The sequence below is a fragment of the Rhamphochromis longiceps genome, linkage group LG3 (genome assembly GCF_057381845.1).
Source record: "Rhamphochromis longiceps isolate RC_006_pf linkage group LG3, R_longiceps_female_GT1.1, whole genome shotgun sequence".
Taxonomy (NCBI): domain Eukaryota; kingdom Metazoa; phylum Chordata; class Actinopteri; order Cichliformes; family Cichlidae; genus Rhamphochromis; species Rhamphochromis longiceps.
Window position 1 is genome coordinate 35741358 of NC_140559.1, and position 20680 is coordinate 35762037.

General features: G+C 40.5%; 1 protein-coding gene across 1 annotated transcript in view; it reads right to left on the reverse strand.

Annotated features, from left to right (window-relative positions):
- LOC146674417 (scavenger receptor cysteine-rich domain-containing protein DMBT1-like) overlaps positions 1 to 20680 on the reverse strand; it is a 52740-nt gene that overhangs the window by 7722 nt on the left and 24338 nt on the right. Inside the window, exons 18-26 of the mRNA XM_085401062.1 lie at positions 15129 to 15443; positions 14691 to 15035; positions 14255 to 14566; positions 9012 to 9326; positions 8580 to 8918; positions 8144 to 8455; positions 2313 to 2342; positions 1420 to 1575; positions 1156 to 1323 (exon numbers count right to left, since the gene is read on the reverse strand). Of these exons, the coding sequence (XP_085257188.1) occupies positions 1156 to 1323; positions 1420 to 1575; positions 2313 to 2342; positions 8144 to 8455; positions 8580 to 8918; positions 9012 to 9326; positions 14255 to 14566; positions 14691 to 15035; positions 15129 to 15443 (2292 nt within the window). The remainder of the gene's footprint in view (positions 1 to 1155; positions 1324 to 1419; positions 1576 to 2312; positions 2343 to 8143; positions 8456 to 8579; positions 8919 to 9011; positions 9327 to 14254; positions 14567 to 14690; positions 15036 to 15128; positions 15444 to 20680) is intronic.

Sequence of the window (20680 nt, forward strand, 5' to 3'; positions counted from 1 at the left end):
GTCGGATTGGGCAGCAAAGCGCTGCTTAAATACCGCAAACTCCTCTGCTTCTCCACTTGGACCACTAGCGCTGGCCATAACTATCACTTAACAGACCCACCACACCACTATACACATACTTTTTTTCTTCTTTTTCGAATCTTCGGATCACGTGCGTGCCGAACCGTGGAGTGGGATTGGTTCAGATTATGGATCAACCATAATCGGTTGCACCACTACAAATAATTGATTCATGAACGAACTGTAATGCTTATCATTCGTAAGTTTTATTACTACATAATTGGTCGAACTTTATCCCTGCAATAAATAAATGCATAAATAACCAAGATGTTTGTCATACCAGGAGTTGTTGTTGGACATGGAGAGATACCTGTGAATGAAGATAAAAATGTAAATATTTCATTTTCTTCTCCCTGTAAAACGGTAATTTCAGTCATAATCAGCACCAGATTTAAAACATATTAAATATGGACACAAGCATTTTGCCACACATTATACTCAGTACTGGTCAGAATGCAATCAGTTATGTAAAAAATAAGTTGGTTTAAGTTAAAAACATTATAAAGAATAACAAAAAATAAACCATGATGATGATTCTAATAACAACCCTTTCACTAAAAGTCTGGCTGGAAACATCCTTGAAAGATATCATTGTGGGAGAATGGGTGGCAGCTATACACAAGAGCCACTAAAGAATGTCTGGCTTATATAATATATACACAGTTATAAAGAGAAAAATTAAAAGAACGATTTCTGGATTAAAAAGAGATTACGTTAAAATGACTGTTCATGTGAGAATGTACTAAAGATAGAGTATAACCATATATGACTGAATGTTGAAGTGGTGGAATTTCTATGTGAAGAATAACATAAAAAATGTAATGTAGTGATTTTAGAGTTTAGACTGGGAGGATGGAGATAGATATAGAGAGACGGATAGGGTGTGGCTGGACATTGGATGATTTTATGTAACCAACATGATTGGATGTCTAGATGGGGGGAGACAGAGGAGGAAGGTGAGTAGGCACTTGGCAGAGCATAAAAAACAGAGCACCCAGAGACACTCTTTTGTATTCCCTGCGTCTCCTCTAAGATGAGCAGTTCAGAGGATTGGATTTGAAAATTATTCTATTTCTTCAGCTACAAGCTGCTTACTTGTGATTGGTTCACAGAACTCTCCACCAGGAGGAAGCCCTTTGATGCATTCACAGGTTTGGGAGGTGACATTATTGCATGCACCGTATAGGCCACATTTGTCACATGACCAGGCAAACTGGTCCTCACATTGACACTGCAGTCCTCCAGTGGAGTTTGGATAGCACCCTGATAAACACATTTAAGACAATCACCAAACACAGCTCATAAATCATGCACCAGAGTATGAACACATTTAAATGTGACTGAGCACAAAATTCTTACATGTGGAGAAGTTCAAGTCTTCTAGTATTAAAGACTCAGTGATGGTTTGGGGGAAGGACACATTTCTCACATAGCCTCTGAATAGATCAATGAAATTTGGGGGCAGACTGGATATTGGGAAGAGCAAGTTCAAGTCTATAATAAACTTCACTGGCTCTGTAGAGGAGACAAGGAGAAAATCACAAAACTCTTTCACAATTACGAGAAACAATTTCACATATTTTTTTTATTTTTATATCACATTTATCTCTATGTCTCTACTTCTATTGAGACTTTACAAGTTAACGACTATTGAAAAAGCTGTCATGTTACAGTAATCTGTGGTAAATAGACATTCGTGCTTTAACCTCCCAAGACCCGAACTCTTTCGTGGCATGCATTTTTAATTTCTCTTTGCTATTTGGGCTGATTGGGACCTGATGAATTTAAAAACAAAGAACTATGTGATTTTTTTTAACCTGATTTTTGTTTCTGAGAAAAATGAGATCCACATATGAGGACATTCGGTTTAAATTTCGATAGAACAGTGGCAGTATAACGTCCTTGTAAGTGGATATCAGGCCCTTGTAGAGCAAAATTTAGTAATTTGGTCTAGACAACCCAAAATGTGATGTCCACATATCTGGACGCCAGGTCCTAGGAGGTTAAATTAAATGTGTTATAACATATGGTGATGTCTCTCATACACAACATATTTGTCACTACAGCTATAGAATTTTTGAAACATATTTCATAGCAAACTTCTGTATTAGGCAAATTAAAAAAAAAATCAAACATATGCACACACTTCTTGTTTTTTCTAAAGTGAATGAAGATTGGTGCCATACAATTATCCCACCCTGTTAAATTTAAAGTAAAAGCAATAATTAGAAGAAAATGGATTTTTTTCATACCGGGAGGGTTTGTTGGACTTGGAGAAATACCTGTAAACCAAGATAAAACATTTAATTATTTATTTTTAATACCCAGGAAAACAACACAATAACGGTTTACATACATCATCTTAAGAATTTGCTATTTGGACGGAAGTACAGGCCCATATCTCTTGATTAAAAAAAAAAATAGCATATAGCATCTATTGTTAAAATTGTTAAAAATAGCATCTATGAAAGAATGGATCTTTCTAAAGAGCTCACTAACTCACTAACTACAGAAGTCCAAGCCTTCTCTGGCATGAGCTCAAAGACATGAGTTTCCTTGGCTGGGCAGCTGCAGCTGATCCAATTGAACATAAATGATTTAATTTTGAAAACAACAGTGATTTTGATGCAAATTTTTATTATAATGATACAAACCATTCTGAACATTATTCCAACAATCAATTTAACAATATAAATTTGGAGGTTATTTATATCTTGCATTTAAATAGTAGAAGTATTATTATTATTGTTAAAACTGAAAATTATTTAAAAACATCAACTCATCAGTTTGAAGTGATAGCCATGAGTGAGCCTTTAGTAACAAATAGAAAATGCAGATTTTTTGTTAGGAATTATGACTCTTTTATTATGACAAAGAAATTGGTGTGATGTTTTATGGTGGTGGTGTACAGAAAGATTTTCAGTGTAAGGAAATGTAGGTCTATCAGTATTTTTGGGAAAATATACACCGTAATTGTCGGGCTATAAGCCACTACTTTTTGCACAAGCTTTGAACCCTGTGGCTTTTAGTCAGGTGCGGCTTTTCTATGGATTGTCCATGATTTTTGTGATATCGTAAGAGGATTTGTTTTGTTTTTTCCGCTGTTGTACGGCACTACGTTGCCTGGCAGAAGGATCGGGATTCAAGAGTGGTATGTTGGTCACATGTCCGTCCACCAGGCAACGTAGTGCCGTACGAAGTAGTGCGAAAAACAAACTTCAAAGTAGCGCTACGCGTTCAGCGGGAGGCGTGGATGACGAGCGGCGATAAACTTGCGAAAAGCAAGTTATGCTCAACTCCACCAGTGGAATCTGACAGCGTGGAAATGTGTGAAAACATCCATGATCACCAACAGATTTCTATGTATTCTGTATGACTTAAAGCAGTTATGACATGATATGATTTCTCACCCAATAAAGGAATATTTAATATATCAGTCTACTCTTCATTCTATCAGCAACAGTTATCACAGCTCGTACATTTGCTTTTTCCACATATACGTAAGCATTGGGCCAAATTTATTAATGCCAACATATTAAAAGAACAACATTTGTCTCTTATATATGATACATCTATAGATACACTGTCAAATAAACTTGTCTTTGAGTGAAGATTTAAGGTGATAGGACATATAAATAACTGCAACTTGAATCTTTACTGAAGCTCAGTATTTGACATGGAGTTCAAACTCACTGCTGTAATAGCTAATAATGATTAATATAATAACTATAATATTGGCCATATTATATTTACATTACCAAAGTGAGATGACTTTAGTCTCATGAACAACATTAGCTAATTGTTATTTACTAGCTAATCTTAAATGACTGTTCAGTACAGAAATTAAGCCCAAAAATCATGTTTTACAGTCCTGTGGTCTCAGCCTCAGATACTTATCAAATCACACAGAGCTCATGTAGAAACAAATGAACAAAATATGTTCTCCTTCATTTCTGTCAAACAAAGCTGTATGAAACGTTTCCAGCTGTTAGTATCATGGTTGCTAGGCAACCTGGGCAGCGCGACGGAGGCTAGACTGTCCCATTTCACAAGCCTACAAGCCTCGCACTTTCAGCCTTAGCGGTCTTTGAGGACCATTAAGGCTGCGTACTTTAAGGCTGCAGACCCAGAATTGGGATACAGCCATGGGGAGACAACACAAATGAACCAGCAACAAGCAGAAGGAAACACTTATATACACACACAGAGGGAACACACAGGCAGGGTAGACTAGACACAGAACAGAGGGAGCACAGAGTAACATGAGGGGGCAAAGGGAACAAAACCTAGGACCTAGAAATACAAAACCAAAACACCGACAGTAATAATGTGGGAAACATGTAATAAACAATTCAATTCACTGGGTCACAGACCCAAGAACATGACAATATCATTGTTAGGTTTTTCTCTGTACAGTATGTATTATTGTAGGGTCTACCTTACAATATAAAGCGCCTTGAGGTGACTGTTGTTGTGATTTGGCGCTGTAGAAATAAAATAGAATTGAATTGAACTTGGGAGTCCCTCCCAGCTGACCAAAATCATTCCTATTTTGCTATTTTGGATGGGCCCGTGGCTGGATTGGTAAAGGGCAGAGAGCTCCAGTCCGACTCAGATGCCAGCAAGGTGGAGGTGGAGTACTGGTTTGGGCTGGTATCATCAAAGATGAGCTTGTGGGGCCTTTTCGGGTTGAGGATGGAGTGAAGCTCAACTCCCAGTCCTACTGCCAGTTTCTGGAAGACACCTTCTTCGAGCAGTGGTACAGGAAGAAGTCTGCATCCTTCAAGAAAAACATGATTTTCATGCAGGACAATGCTCCATCACACGCGTCTAAGTACTCCACAGCGTGGCTGGCAAGAAAGGGTATAAAAGAAGAAAAACTAATGACATGGCCACCTTGTTCACCTGATCTGAACCCCATTGAGAACCTGTGGTCCATCATCAAATGTGAGATTTACAAGGAGGGAAAACAGTACACCTCTCTGAACAGTGTCTGGGAGGCTGTGGTTGCTGCTGCACGCAATGTTGATGGTGAACAGATCAAAACACTGACAGAATCCATGGATGGCAGGCTTTTGAGTGTCCTTGCAAAGAAAGGTGGCTATATTGGTCACTGATTTGTTTTTGTTTTGTTTTTGAATGTCAGAAATGTATATTTGTGAATGTGGAGATGTTATATTGGTTTCACTGGTAAAAATAAATAATTGAAATGGGTATTTATTTGTTTTTTGTTAAGTTGCCTAATAATTATGCACAGTAATAGTCACCTGCACACACAGATATCCCCCTAAAATAGCTAAAACTAAAAACAAACTAAAAACTACTTCCAAAAACATTCAGCTTTGATATTAATGAGTTTTTTGGGTTCATTGAGAACATGGTTGTTGTTCAATAATAAAATTATTCCTCAAAAATGCAACTTGCCTAATAATTCTGCACTCCCTGTATCTGTAATCTTGTAAGTTCTTTAACCCTTTAAGACCTACCATAGAACCAAGTCCCCCAGAGCTTATATTATATTTTTACATGCTGTAGTGCCATTTTTGGGAGCATTTCAAGTTGCTATACTTAAATACAACCACTATAACCCAAATTTTAATAATATGTATGCATTAAGTGCATAGTAACTACATAAATTGCAAAAAAGTGCAATAAACTACAAAAAATTGAAAATCGTTTTTGTTTTTTTAACATATATTTCTAGTTAGAGAAATTTAAGAGGCTTCATAGTTTTACTTTTGAAATACACCAATTTTTATATACTGCAGGAAAAAACGAAAATAAATATTATAATGCAAATTTGCAAAAAAAAAAACAGCATATGCATCAATTTAAACTATTTCCAGAAGTGTAATTTGAGTTGTAAGCATCCCAGAAATGATACAGAAGGGTCATAAAGTCAAACATAACTTTTAAAAACATCAGTATAGGCTCATAAGGCCCTGAAGGTAAAGAACTACATTTCTGCGAAAATGACGTCACTTCCGGTTTCATGCAGGTAATAGTGGACATGCAATAGTTCGCGCTGACGTCTATTCCAACGTAGGAAGTTTTATGAACAGCTGATCGGATTGGCAAAGCGTGTTTCTGGAATATTATTTTTTTGTTGCTGCAAGTGCTTTTTATGCAATTTTTGCAAAGCTACATGTGGAAGGAAACCGTGACCTAGGACAAGCTGATGGCATAAGATGCAAGTACAACTCTTCCGGTTTCATGTGCAAAAAAATTATTGCGCTAGCTTACATGGTTGCAGTGCTACAGTGATTTAAAAATAGTTACGCAAAACAGAGCGTGCCCACTCCGACCGGCTTTAAAGGGTTAAACTTTACTGTATTTCTCTTTAGATCAAAGCTGCATTTTTAGAGAAAGGTTCAACATTTCCCCAATCAAATATTCCTCAGTAGTGATGTGTCATTCACTTTGTAGTGAATCAGAAGAACCAACTCCCATCAAGTGAGAGTCACCTCACCACTTTTTGTTTTTAAAAAGGTTTCTTGTGTTGCCACAGTATTGATTGATTGATTGATTGACTGATCATACTTTATTCATCCCGAGGGAAATTGGGTTAAGGCTGCCAACCGTGCCAGCGCCGTGTTACCCTTCCGACCATTACATACATTACACAAACATCACATGGGGAAGACAGGTCAGAGGGGTATAACATGGAAAAAGCACAACATGAGGAAAGATAAGGAGAAAAAAAATAACTCCCCCCAGACTGAGCTGCAATAGGGAGATCAGTTTGAGAACAGAAAAAAACACCTCTGCACATAGCACATGAAAAAAAACTCTTAATACACCAAAGAAACACATGACAAGCAACAGGGATGGGTAAAGGGTGAGAGACAGCCGATTTAGTCAGTACATCCGGGCCTGCAGCCTATGCGCTGGTCTCCTTGATCCACCGTCAGCATCGGAGGGTAATAAGCGTCGAAGGCGTTTGGGGGGTAGGGGGGATGAGTGTACATCTGCATGTGTATATATGTCTGTGTGCATGTGTGTGTGTGTCCAGAGTTCAGCTGAGACAGTGTCCTTCGCCCTGCCAGGCTAAGTAAACAGTCTTCCAGCCAACCCAGGTGGCCTTGCATAGAATGGGAAGAACACTCTAAACACAGTCGTGTTCTTGTTTGGCTCCAGCCTTGAGGCCGCAGCTGGCACCGAGGGGGTATCCGCATGAAGTGATGGTGTTTTTTACTTTAGTGCGAACAACTCATATGAATTTCAAAGCTTTTCTAACAGTCCAACACTGGTCTCTCAATCTCCCGTTGGAGAGCCGTGAGATTCTCCATGATGTTATCAACCTTAAGCTCCGTGATGTTGTCATTCTTGTGCTCAAAGAGCCTATTCTGAGAACTTACGACCGCAGTGAGCTGCTCCAAGATTGAATCCAATGTACACTCAGAGGTCTTGTTCTGCGTATTCACAGCAGCCGTAAGCTTCTCCAAGATCTTGTAATTGCTGCACTCAATGAGCCCATTTTGAGAAACTCACGCCTCGTCCCATCGTTTCAATCCCAGTGGGCAGCCTTGTGGGGGTTTGAACAGCCGGTTCCGCTTTCTTAATTCTTCGATAAGTCAGGGCCAAACCAGCTCCGATCAGCAAGAACCCTGTTATCATGGTTCCGAATAGGTAGATATCTTCAGCACTCAGGCTCACCCAAGCCCAAACTTCTCGTTGAGAAAGGGGTGTCAATTGCATTCAGGGACCAGATGATCAAATCCATAATTCCTCTTTTAGGTTTTAGAGAACAGACTGTGAGAGAATGTTCCAGGGAAAAGTAATACAAAAAACACGAGACTAGACAAGGACATAAGAGGCTAAGCAGGGAGAGGAGGAAGAGGAGAAAAGTGCGACTGCCTTTGTCAAGAGCAAGAGTCTTCCCACACAAAATAATTTGTGCTAAACGTAAGCGCAGATATGATCTGTGAAAAAAAGTCAAGATTGTGTGTTTTGTGGTCTAAGGTTTTGTGCCCAGGGTTTCTCATTGTCTCACACATTTGCCGAGCCTTAGCAAGCACATGAATGAGAGGCGGAGGCGATTAAAGTTTATATTAACAGGTTATTAATCAAAAGAATATCTCACCTGAACAGATGACAGCAGCATCCTGACCATGTTCACATCTGTTTGATCCAAATCCACTGTGTTGACACTCAGTTAGAGAACTTTCATTTCCTGAACAGGTCACATTGTCAAGCCAGATCTGTCCAGTTCCTGCACCAAAGTGAGCTGATTGAGGAACTTCCAGTGCCGACCCACAGTTTAACTGTCTGCAAACCACCTGAGCATCATTTAAGTCCCAGCCATCATCACAGACTGTTCCCCAGCTGTTATTGTGATAAACTTCAACTCTGCCAGAACATCGACTTGATCCAGATCCAGTTAATCTGATTGGACCTTTTAATGAAAAACATGTGACACAAACGATGTTTTAATATATGTCTCTTAAAGAAAGCAAAGATACATATCACACAAAAATACATTAACATGCAGTATGTTCCATGCCAAAAAGTGATGTCACCTGAACAGATGACACCAGCATCATAATAATGTATATTGTAGTAGTTGTAGTAGTAGTAGTAGTAGTAGGGATTTCCCCATCCAGGGTGTTGACATTCAGTTAGAGAACTTTCACTTCCTGAACAGCTCACACCACTGAGCCAGATCTGTCCAGTTCCTGCACCAAAGTAAGCTGATCGAGGAGCTTGTAGTGCAGACCCACAGTTTAACTGTCTGCAAACCACCTCGGCATCATTTAAGTCCCAGTTATAATCAGAGACTGTTCCCCAGACATTATCATGATAAACTTCAACTCTGCCAGAACATCGGCTCGATCCAGAACCAGCCAACCTGATCAGATCTAAAAGGGAAAGAACATGAAAAACAGTTAAATACAGCCTTACATCAAAAATGACTATCTTGCAATATCATGTTGATCCAGCAGTTTTCACACCTGAACAGATGACAGCAGCATCCTGACCATGTTCACATCTGTTTGATCCAAATCCACTGTGCTGACACTCAGTCAAAGAACTTTCATTTCCTGAACAGGTCACATGATCAAGCCAAATCTGTCCAGTTCCTGCACCAAAGTGAGCTGAATGAGGAACTTCCAGTGCCGACCCACAGTTTAACTGTCTGCAAACCACCTCAGCATCATTTAAGTCCCAGCCATCATCACAGACTGTTCCCCAGCTGTTATTGTGATAAACTTCAACTCTTCCAGAACATCGAGTTGATCCAGATCCAGTTAAAATGATGGACACAGCTGAAAACAAAACACAGAGAAGATATGAAGGGGACCAAACAAACAATACTTTAAGTTTCCAGCCATAGATTCCAAGTTATAGCAGAACGGTAAACTGAAAGGTGTAATACTGTCAGTCCACACAGCTTTAACACTAATAAAACAGTCTATAAAAAGTCCAATGGATTCACTCCTGATCTACAAAGACATTCAGCTCCCAAATTTGTATTATGACATAGTTTGTGAGGACTGCAGAACATCCACATTAAGAAAGTTGAAGCAGGCGACTTTGTTTGAATTGTTTCAATTACAAGACCTGAAAAGAACTAAGAAAACTTCAAGTTGCAGACTTTATCAAATCTTTCAGGGGTATGGTCTCCCTTAATCATGCACACACACACTCACACACAGACACACACTCACGCACAGACACAGACACACACACACACACACACACAAGCCCGGTCAGCAATCTTAGTGAGGACCTTCATTGACATCATGCTTTCCCTTGCCCAGGGGTCAGCAACCTTTAACACCCAAAGAGCCACTTGGGCCCAGTTTTCACGCAAAAGAAAACACTGGGAGCCGCAAATACTTTTTGACATCTAAAATGAAGATAACACTGTATATATTGTTTTTTTTTTACCTTTATGCTTTGTGTGAACAACTAAAGTAAGTAAGTAAAGTTTATTTATTAAGCACTTTTCACAGACAGGCAGTCACAAAGCGCTGTACACAAATATTAAAATAAACAATACAATCAATAGACATTATACACAATGTAAAAGATCAAATGTAAATAATGTAAAGAATATAAAATACGTAGATCAACAAAAGGCTTGTTTGAACAGAAAAGTTTAACTGCTTTTTAAAAGTATCCACAGAGCAACTAAGGTGTGTTGTGTGGAGCAGGGAAATTATTTTACTGCTATTGGTAAATAATCATCATTATTACTATTGCATTAATAATATAATCTGCAGCATTGATATTGCATTCAGTAGGGGTGCAACGATACACAAAATTCACGGTTCGGTTCGGTTCGATACTTTGGTGTCACGGTTCGATATTTTTTCGATACAAAAAAATGTTCATGCCTTTTTAATTTGTCATTTATTAAAATTATAAATATATATTTTAACTCAAAAGTACAGTTTTTGAATTTAACCCTAACCCTTGTGCGTGTTTTTTATTTTGACAGCGAATGCGCACCTGCGGACCACTTATGTGCAGCCCTGGTTATTTAGCTCGTCATATTGCAGCCACAGAAATTATTTTGTCCATGAAACCATAAAGCTGCACTTTCTTTTTGCCTCATAGTCTGATTTGTCATAACTTCTCCGTTTTGTGGTAAGCTTTTCTTTGGCTGTCACTTCTTCACCCTGACCTGTCTTATTTGGCTCAGCAGAACTGAAATGCTTTTACACACTCACTCACATAAGCTCAGCGATTCTCTGCACGATCAACCTCTCACATGTTTAAGCTGCGGGAGATTTCACTTGTCATGTTTGCATAGTAAGCTAACGATTAATAAGACGATGTCAGAGGAATTGGTGCACAAATTATCATCACTCACAGATCAGTGCTGTCGCTCTCTATACACAGTTCGCACGATTGCAAAGTGAAAGCAAAAAAACAAGCGCAAATTCAAACGCGACTTCAATATGTCACATATTGACAGTGGCTCACCGATGCCAATGACATAATTACCCAGCTACATTTCTGAAAGAATGCAAAAGCATTGACATATATTTTTCCTACAATAGCCCGACGGGCAGGGAAGAGAAAGATTTTGGTAGCCCGACTGAAAAAATCGCTAGCTCCGGGATGTCGGGCTAGCGATATTGCGAGCCCTGTATCTGATTGAGGAATCACTCATCTTTGGAAAAGAGAGTTTATTACAGAGAAATGTCTCTTTCCAAAATAAAAGCTATACTATCCGCTTCTTCTGGGGTATATTCTCAGCAGCATAAGGAGAATCATGTGCTAACAGCTGTCTAAATGACTCGGCTAAAGTTAGTAGCATGCTTGCTTTTTTTTGTCTGCTTCCACTTGTCTTTGCACTAGGATGATGTCGGCGTAAATGTGCAGTCATATTCGTTGTGTTCCCGCTAGTGCTTTCAGGTTAATCTTGTTGAAATTACCTTAACGCCACAACACGGCAAATCTCCGTTAACGAGCTACCGCCGATCACTCCGTGCATGGGGCTAGACGGCCAACACGTTAACGAGCTAACTGCGCTAACACACTAGTTCACACCAATGTAATTGAGCATTGCATGGCACATTCAACATACTGTTTTACTTTAGTCCATGACTCGCTTACCTTCAGGGTCATACGTCACATGAAAACCAAAATAATTCCAAACGCCAGATCTGAATGACGTTCAATTTGCCTGTTGCAAGGAGAGCTTAACTTCTGTCTCGCTAGCTTGCCCTGCGCTCTTCCCTCTGACTATGCTGTCTGTGTTGAGCGCTCAGTGGATCTGCGCTCGACAGTGCAGCCTAGGCGGAGTAGTCGAACACAGATTCACTGAGCGCTCAACACAGACAGCATCGTCAGAAGGAAAATTGATCAAATAAATTACAAATGTTGTATTGTTCGATACATATGCGTACCGAACCGAAAGCACTGTATCGAACGGTTCAATATCGATACGAATATCGTTGCACCCCTAGCATTCAGATGTTTAAACAGTGTGTGTGTCTTTCAGAAAGACTAAGTTGCAGGCAGGAGTTGACAGGAAGTTGCAGAGAGTTTGCAGAAGTGAAAGCAGAGTCTAAGTTATTCTGAGGAGCAGGTTAGACGAGGCTATTTGAATTACTAGGTTATTCAAATTGTCTGTTATACTTTTATATTCTTTTATTAAGCTTTTATTAGAGGTTCTTGATTAAAACATTTATTCAACATAGTACATATAGTTTCAGTTAGGTTATTACACATAAGGATGAGACTCTGGTCTGGTAAAAGGTCAGAAGTGCAACGGGTGAATTGAGAGAGCATTTGAGGACGACATAGACACACACACACACTTAGTTAAAGAGAATCATTTATAGGTGGAAGTTTAATCATGTTTTGCTTGGGGTTGCAAAAAGAGCAGTTTGTCGCAGAACTGCTGCTGATGTGTCAAGATGATAAGCGAGCATCCGGCAGTGACAGGAAGTACCGGCCATGAAGATAGAAGACAACGTTCTTTTAAACCGTGTTAAAAGTCATTGTGGTTTTGATTTGACGTGTGTATATATTCTGTCTGTGACGTATGAGGGGTCTTCCCACGCGTGAATTCATTAAAATCAATTGTTTGACCAAGATCTTCTGGACCATGGTTGTTTGTACTCTCCTTCCTCAATTATGTGGACCTTAACAGTTGCTTATGAAATCCATGAAGTGCTACAGAGAAAATTACATTTTATTTATGTAATTAACACATTTTGAATTCTTAAAGAAATATAACAAATGGAAAGACACCCAGCTGAACTAAAATGATCCATGTAGCAAACAAAAACTGTTGTGAGCCGCCACCCTTATATCGCCTTTGGGCTTTTGGAGCCTTGACATGACTTTTAAAAAATAATTGGAAAAAAAGAACTATGCTGCTAAAAGATGAAAAATAGATATTTGCATAATTCTGCCTAAATATGTATTTTACCTGGTTAATGTGTGTGGCGGGGCGTGGTCTGCAGTGCCGCTGCATGGGAGTCGGACTCACCTGAGCGGCACCCGCAGTCACGCCTCGTCGCCTCAAAGTCTGTGCTCTCTCTGCTCTTGCTTTGGTGTGTGTCGGGCTGTGAGCTGAAAAGCTACAGCCGGCTGTATGCGTACAACAACCGTGTGTGAAAAGCGGTCGATAAAGAGATGCTGAAAAGCATGTTGATGGAAACATCGTCGGGTCTGCCATAGTATGTATACAATAAGACTTATGGTCCCGAACCTCTGCGCACAGCGCCTGCAAATCGGGGCTGCATGAAGTCACTTTCATCTTCACGCAGGACTGTAAGCTGTCATCTGTGAGGCATGAGCGGTGTTTGTTTTTAACATAGTTCACGGTGGAGAACAGCTAACGACATAATAAGGATCAGAAGATCCATAATTGGCCTACCTGGGGTCGAAAGCCTCGATAAATGCACAGCGTTTCGGCGGGTATACCGGCTTCCGCGAGTGTGACGCTTATTTTGAGCGATGAAAAAAATAATAAGATATAATTTTATTTTTATATTTCAAAATCACAATAATCTTCCAATTTAGAACTACAAGTTAAAAAAAGAACTAAACACAAATAAAATACACTTCAGCTAAATACTTCTAATTTATTCTCCCAAACCACCCAGAGCCGCAAAATCAAGACTAAAGAGCCGCATGCGGCTCCGGAGCCACGGGTTGCCGACCCCTGGCCTAACCGTAGCCCTTACCCTAAACCTAACCATAACCTAATTGTAACCCTGACACTAAAACCACATTTTGAGCATCAAGAATGCCTTTACAAGCCTTCAAACTTTTGAGGACCGGTTTGTGTGTCCTCACAAGTGACTGTTGGTTCTCACAAGTGTAGTAGAATAAAGATGTCGGTCCTCACAAAGAGAGATATACAGGTACATACACACAAATATGTCAGGCTGACTTTCCCTCTCTGAAAATATCTTCCATGTCCCGCTCATAAATGTTCATTTGAAACTATTAAAATGTTCCTTTAAGGTATTTAAATGAAATCTCTAATCTTATAAGTTATTTGAAAAGTAATGTATAGCTCTCTGGATCTGAGCTGCGTTTAAAGAGAAAGATGCAAACATTTTACCACTCAAATATTCTACAGTGTGGTTCTTGCACAGGTGAGTTTGACTGTTCACACTGAATTTCATTATAAAACACACTAACAAGTGGAAGACGGAAGTCTAAAAAAAAGGTTGTTTTTACAGTGTTTAACATTCATCAGATCATCAAAAGAATATCTCACCTGAACAGATGACAGCAGCATCCTGACCATGTTCACATCTGTTTGATCCAAATCCACTGTGCTGACACTCAGTTAGAGAACTTTCATTTCCTGAACAGGTCACATGATCAAGCCAAATCTGTCCAGTTCCTGCACCAAAGTGAGCTGAATGAGGAACTTCCAGTGCCGACCCACAGTTTAACTGTCTGCAAACCACCCCAGCATCATTTAAGTCCCAGCCATCATTACAGACTGTTCCCCAGCTGTTATTGTGATAAACTTCAACTCTTCCAGAACATCGAGTTGATCCAGATCCAGTTAATCTGATTGGACCTTTTAATGAAAAACACGTGACACAAACGATGTTTTAATATATGTCTCTTAAAGAAAGCAAAGATACATATCACACAAAAATACATTAACATGCAGTATGTTCCATGCCAAAAAGTGATGTCACCTGAACAGATGACACCAGCATCATAATAATGTATATTGTAGTAGTTGTAGTAGTAGTAGTAGTAGTAGTAGTAGTAGTTTCCCCATCCAGAGTGTTGACATTCAGTTAGAGAACTTTCATTTCCTGAACAGCTCACACCACTGAGCCAGATCTGTCCAGTTCCTGCACCAAAGTAAGCTGATCGAGGAGCTTGTAGTGCAGACCCACAGTTTAACTGTCTGCAAACCACCTCGGCATCATTTAAGTCCCAGTTATAATCAGAGACTGTTCCCCAGACATTATCATGATAAACTTCAACTCTGCCAGAACATCGGCTCGATCCAGAACCAGCCAACCTGATCACATCTAAAAGGCAAAGAACATGAAAAACAGTTAAATACAGCCTTACCTCAAAAAAGACTATCTTGCAATACCATGTTGATCCAGCAGTTTTCACACCTGAACAGATGACAGCAGCATCCTGACCATGTCCACAGCTGTTTGATCCAAATCCACTGTGCTGACACTCAGTCAAAGAACTTTCATTTCCTGAACAGGTCACATGATCAAGCCAGATCTGTCCAGTTCCTGCACCAAAGTGAGCTGAATGAGGAACTTCCAGTGCCGACCCACAGTTTATCTGTCTGCAAACCACCTCAGCATCATTTAAGTCCCAGCCATCATCACAGACTGTTCCCCAGCTGTTATTGTGATAAACCTCAACTCTTCCAGAACATCGAGTCGATCCAGATCCAGTTAAAATGATGGACACAGCTGAAAACAAAACACAGAGAAGATATGAAGGGAACCAAACATAGAATACTTTAAGATTCCAGCCATAGATTCCAAGTTATAGCAGAACGGTAAACTGAAAGGTGTAATACTGTCAGTCCACACAGCTTTAACACTAATAAAACAGTCTATAAAATGTCCAATGGATTCACTCCTGACCTACAAAGACATTCAGCTCCCAAATTTGTATTATGACAGAGTTTGTGAGGACTGCAGAACATCCACATTAAGAAAGTTGAAGCAGGCGACTTTGTTTGAATTGTTTCAATTACAAGACCTGCAAAGAACTAAGAAAACTTCAAGTTGCAGACTTTATCAAATCTTTCAGGGGTATGGTCTCCCTTGAACACGCACACACACACTCACACACAGACACACACTCACGCACAGACACACACACACACACACACACACACACACACACACACACACACACACACACACAAGCCCGGTCAGCAATCTTAGTGAGGACCTTCATTGACATAATGCTTTCCCTTGCCCAGGGGTCAGCAACCTTTAACACCCAAAGAGCCACTTGGACCCAGTTTTCACGCAAAAGAGAACACTGGGAGCCGCAAATACTTTTTGACATCTAAAATGAAGATAACACTGTACACAGCAAATTCAAAAGTGTTAAATGTTTTGGTGTTAATGGTCTTCTTGCAAAAGTAGAGTTAATTTTACTCTAAGCAGAGTCACATTCTTTTAATGTAACTCTGAGGTGTAAAATGATAGTAGTTAAAATCGAGTGTTAAAAATGAGTGTTTCTCTGTCAAATCTGGAGGTGTTACAATGGAAACATTAACTCTTGACCTCTTAACTCTGAACTCCTAGAGGGGCTATGACACCAACAGAGTAAATTCACAGACTCCGCCCCCAGCACGGCTCCAATCGAAGCTGAAGTGAAGCCGTTTCGGAACATTTTGCTCTACATATTTGAGTTGTTTGCCATGCTTGGTAAGTCATTCTTTCAAAGATTGTTTCAATTATTATTATGAGCTTTTACTTCTGTGGCTCTTTGGAGTTGAGACAAAGCTGTGTGAAAGGCATTAGCCATGTTGCTCGGTGATAGCATAATATTCTGTTTTAGCTAGCTGAAAGGTATTGTTTGCGGGCAAATACCACAGCCTTGAAAAAAAGCTTGCATGTGAATTTTCAGTCAAACTTTTGGTCAAATACACCTAAAACAATGTGTAGAATGTAAAATGTTGGTATAATGGTGCTACTTGAAGCCTGAAAACGATCGCCCATAAAAAAAAATAAAAAAAAAAAGCGAGCAAACAGCAGTAGCAGACGTCCTGACTGGGTTCTACGTTAGCATAGATCCCTCCAGAGTTTTGTGCACACGGTTTAGGTAAAAATGAAAAAGGTTGAGGTTTTACATTTAGTTCAGTATTACCTGTTGCCTGTGTCTTTGTCTTTTGGGAAAATACTTTACACAAGTAATGGCTCAAAGAGGATTCCTTTTTTTTTTTTACTGTGCTGCAATTGTTTACTGGATTATTTGTGCCATTAATTAGTGTCAACTAATTTTTATTCGATCTCCACACAGGATATGCTTGTGAAGATGGAATATGGGGGAGAGCAGAAGTGCGTTGCAGTTCCACAAAGTGATGAATGAAGGACATGCATATTGTATTGAAGAAATAAGTGATGAGAATGCTGTTATTTGCATTTGCCATGTCAGACCTTTTGATAAACACAATTCTAATGAAAGTGAGAACATGTACACTGTTACAGCTTTCAGAAAATGTTTTGAAATCTTGGTGCACAGTTCAGAATAAATGTTTTTCAAAAACCATTGCATCTTTTTAGTAAATGTTTATTTCCAAAAGAAATTTCTAGAAGTTCAGAACAGTAAAATTCTCGCTTTTTAGAATGAATTAGAAGATAACTCTTATGTAGTTAAACTAAAATACTCTTTGAGAGTTAATATATAAACTCTTAACACCAAGTGTTAAATTATCAACTCCAGACAGATTTGGTGTTTAACACTAAATCAGAGTTAACGTACCAACTCTCCAAAAAGAGTTAAATTAACACTCTCTGGTGTGGACCCATATAGACACTTTAATAGTGTTGAAATCAAATCCGACAGTGTTAATTTGGACATGCTGGATTTGCTGTGTATATATTGTTTTTTTTTTGCCTTTATGCTTTGTGTGAACAACTAAAGTAAGTAAGTAAAGTTTATTTATTAAGCGCTTTTCACAGACAGGCAGTCACAAAGCGCTGTACACAAATATTAAAATAAACAATACAATCAATAGACATTATACACAATGTAAAAGATCAAATGTAAATAATGTAAAGAATATAAAATACGTAGATCAACAAAAGGCTTGTTTGAACAGAAAAGTTAAACTGCTTTTTAAAAGAATCCACAGAGCAACTAAGGTGCGTTACTTATGAAATCCATGAAGTGCTAATGAAAAAATTACATTTTATTTATGTAAATAACACATTTTGAACTCTTAAAGAAATATAACAAAAGGAAAGACACCCAGCTGAACTAAAATGATCCATGTAGCAAACAAAAACTGTTGTGAGCCGCCACCCTTATATCGCCTTTGGGCTTTTGGAGCCTTGACCTGACTTTTAAAAAATAATTGGAAAAAAAGAACTATGCTGCTAAAAGATGAAAAATGGATATTTGCATAATTCTGCCTAAATATGTATTTTACCTGGTTAATGTGTGTGGCGGGGCGTGGTCTGCAGTGCCGCTGCATGGGAGTCGGACTCACCTGAGCGGCACCCGCAGTCACGCCTCGTCGCCTCAAAGTCTGTGCTCTCTCTGCTGTTGCTTTGGTGTGTGTCGGGCTGTGAGCTGAAAAGCTACAGCCGGCTGTATGCGTACAACAACCGTGTGTGAAAAGCGGTCGATAAAGAGATGCTGAAAAGCATGTTGATGGAAACATCGTCGGGTCTGCCGTGATATGTATACAATAAGACTTATGGTCCCGAACCTCTGCGCACAGCGCCTGCAAATCGGGGCTGCATGAAGTCACTTTCATCTTCACGCAGGACTGTAAGCTGTCATCTGTGAGGCATGAGCGGTGTTTGTTTTTAACATAGTTCACGGTGGAGAACAGCTAACGACATAATAAGGATCAGAAGATCCATAATTGGCGTACCTGGGGTTGAAAGTCTCGATAAATGCACAGCGTTTCGGCGGGTATACTGGCTTCCGCGAGTGTGACGCTTATTTTGAGCGATGAAAAAAATAATAAGATATAATTTTATTTTTATATTTCAAAATCACAATAATCTTCCAATTTAGAACTACAAGTTAAAAAAAGAACTAAACACAAATAAAATACACTTCAGCTAAATACTTCTAATTGTCACGGTTCTGGGTCCGTTGGACCCAGTATTTTGAGTTTATTGTGTTTTGATTTAAGTTTTCATCAGGGATTGTGTTCTTGTTCTCTTGTCGTGTTATGGTGATGATTATGATTTCTATTATTAGAGTTCCATGTTTCTGTTTATCTGGGTTTACGATGTGAGTTTAGTTTCATATGTCATTTCCTGTCTGTCTCTCAGTGTCAGGTCTGCGTCTTGGTGTGGTGTTCTCATTTCCTGTTTTATTGTGAAGGTCTGGGTCTCATGTGAGTGTGTTCAGTTTTACCTTTGTCTCGTCTTGTTGATTATTCCCAGCTGTGTCCACCACCTGTGTGTAATTCCCCTGTGGTTCTCTGTGTATTTAAGTCATGTCTTCCGTCATTGTTGTTGCTGGTCCGTCTGTGTATTCCACCCTGTGTCATCTGTGTATCTACCATGTCACATCCGTGTGCTCTCCCTGCTGTCCATCGTCATTCTCCTCTGCTCGTTCTCATTCAGGTTTGTGCTTTGTAGTTTAGTTGTTTCCCAGTATAGTTTAGTTCCAGCTCCATTTGCCGTTTGTATTTACTTTCATGTTCAATAAACCACCTTTACACCTTCACGACTGCCTGCACTTGGATCCCCCTTCATTTCCTCCACACAGCTCACCTCACTAGCCGTGACAGTACGGACCAGCCAGATATGGATCCAGCGGCATTCACCCCACCCACGGAGCTTCGGGACCTCATCACGAACTCCGCTTCACAAATAATCAACCTGTGGCTAGAGCATGAGGGAGAAGCATTCCTCCACGTTCTGGAAGCCAGACTGCAACAGCTGCTCACGGATTATCCCTGGCTATTGGACTCACTACACCCACTCGTGCAAGACTTCATCCTTCACGAACTTCACCTACACCCACCAGCCGCTATCGCTTCCCAACCCAGCCGGACGCCGGAGGTTTTGCCCAGCCCGCCGGAGGTTTTGCCCGGCCCGCCGGAGGTTTTGCCCGGGAGGAAGCGACGATCGCGCCATCGGCGCGTCGCCCCACAGCTGGAGAATAGGACTTCAGAACTGCCGGCTGTGGTGAGTGGAAAAGACGCTCTGTCTGTTTCACCAGTTCATATGACTGTTTATACCGGGGCTGTGTTCGTTGACTCAGCTGCTCAGCCGGTAGCTCGGTTAGCTGCCCAGCAGTCACTAACCCAGTCAGCCACTCAATCATCACCTCCATTACAGTCACAGTCAGACCCAGTAGACGCCATGTTACAGTCCATAGCCCAGTCAATAGCCCAGTTGGCAAGAGATTCATCAGCCTTATCAGTTCAGCCAGCCACTCCACCTGTTACTACTTTGCTACCTGTAGCTCAGTTGCCACCAGTTCAGCAGCCTGTCCACTCACTTACCCAGCCTTTATCCTCACAGCCTCATTACAAGCAGGGAACACACTTCACACAGACTTTAACTGGTTCATTTAAACTGGCCATCTCAGAGACAGTTGCTCCCTCTAGGGCCTCCCCAGAGGTAGGGTGCCAGTCACCAGCCACCTCTGGACCCCTAGAGGTCGAGATGCTAGCACCAGTGGCTTCATTAGAGGACTTTACTGAGCAGTCTCAGCCGTCGTCCCCTGCTGAGAGCTCCAGTGAGTCCGCCCCTCTACCCCTGTCCTCCGCTGGAGGACCAGAGGGACCCATTCAGCCGTCAATCTCAGCTGGGGGGCCCGAGGAGCCCGTCCAGCCTCAAGTTTCGTCTGCTGGGGGTTCGGGAGAACCCAGCCAGCCTCATGTTTCGTCTGCTGGGGGTTCGGGAGAACCCAGCCAGCCTCATGTTTCGTCTGCTGGGGGTTCTGGAGAACCCAGCCAGCCTCATGCTTCGTCTGCTGGAGGGCCCGAGGAGCC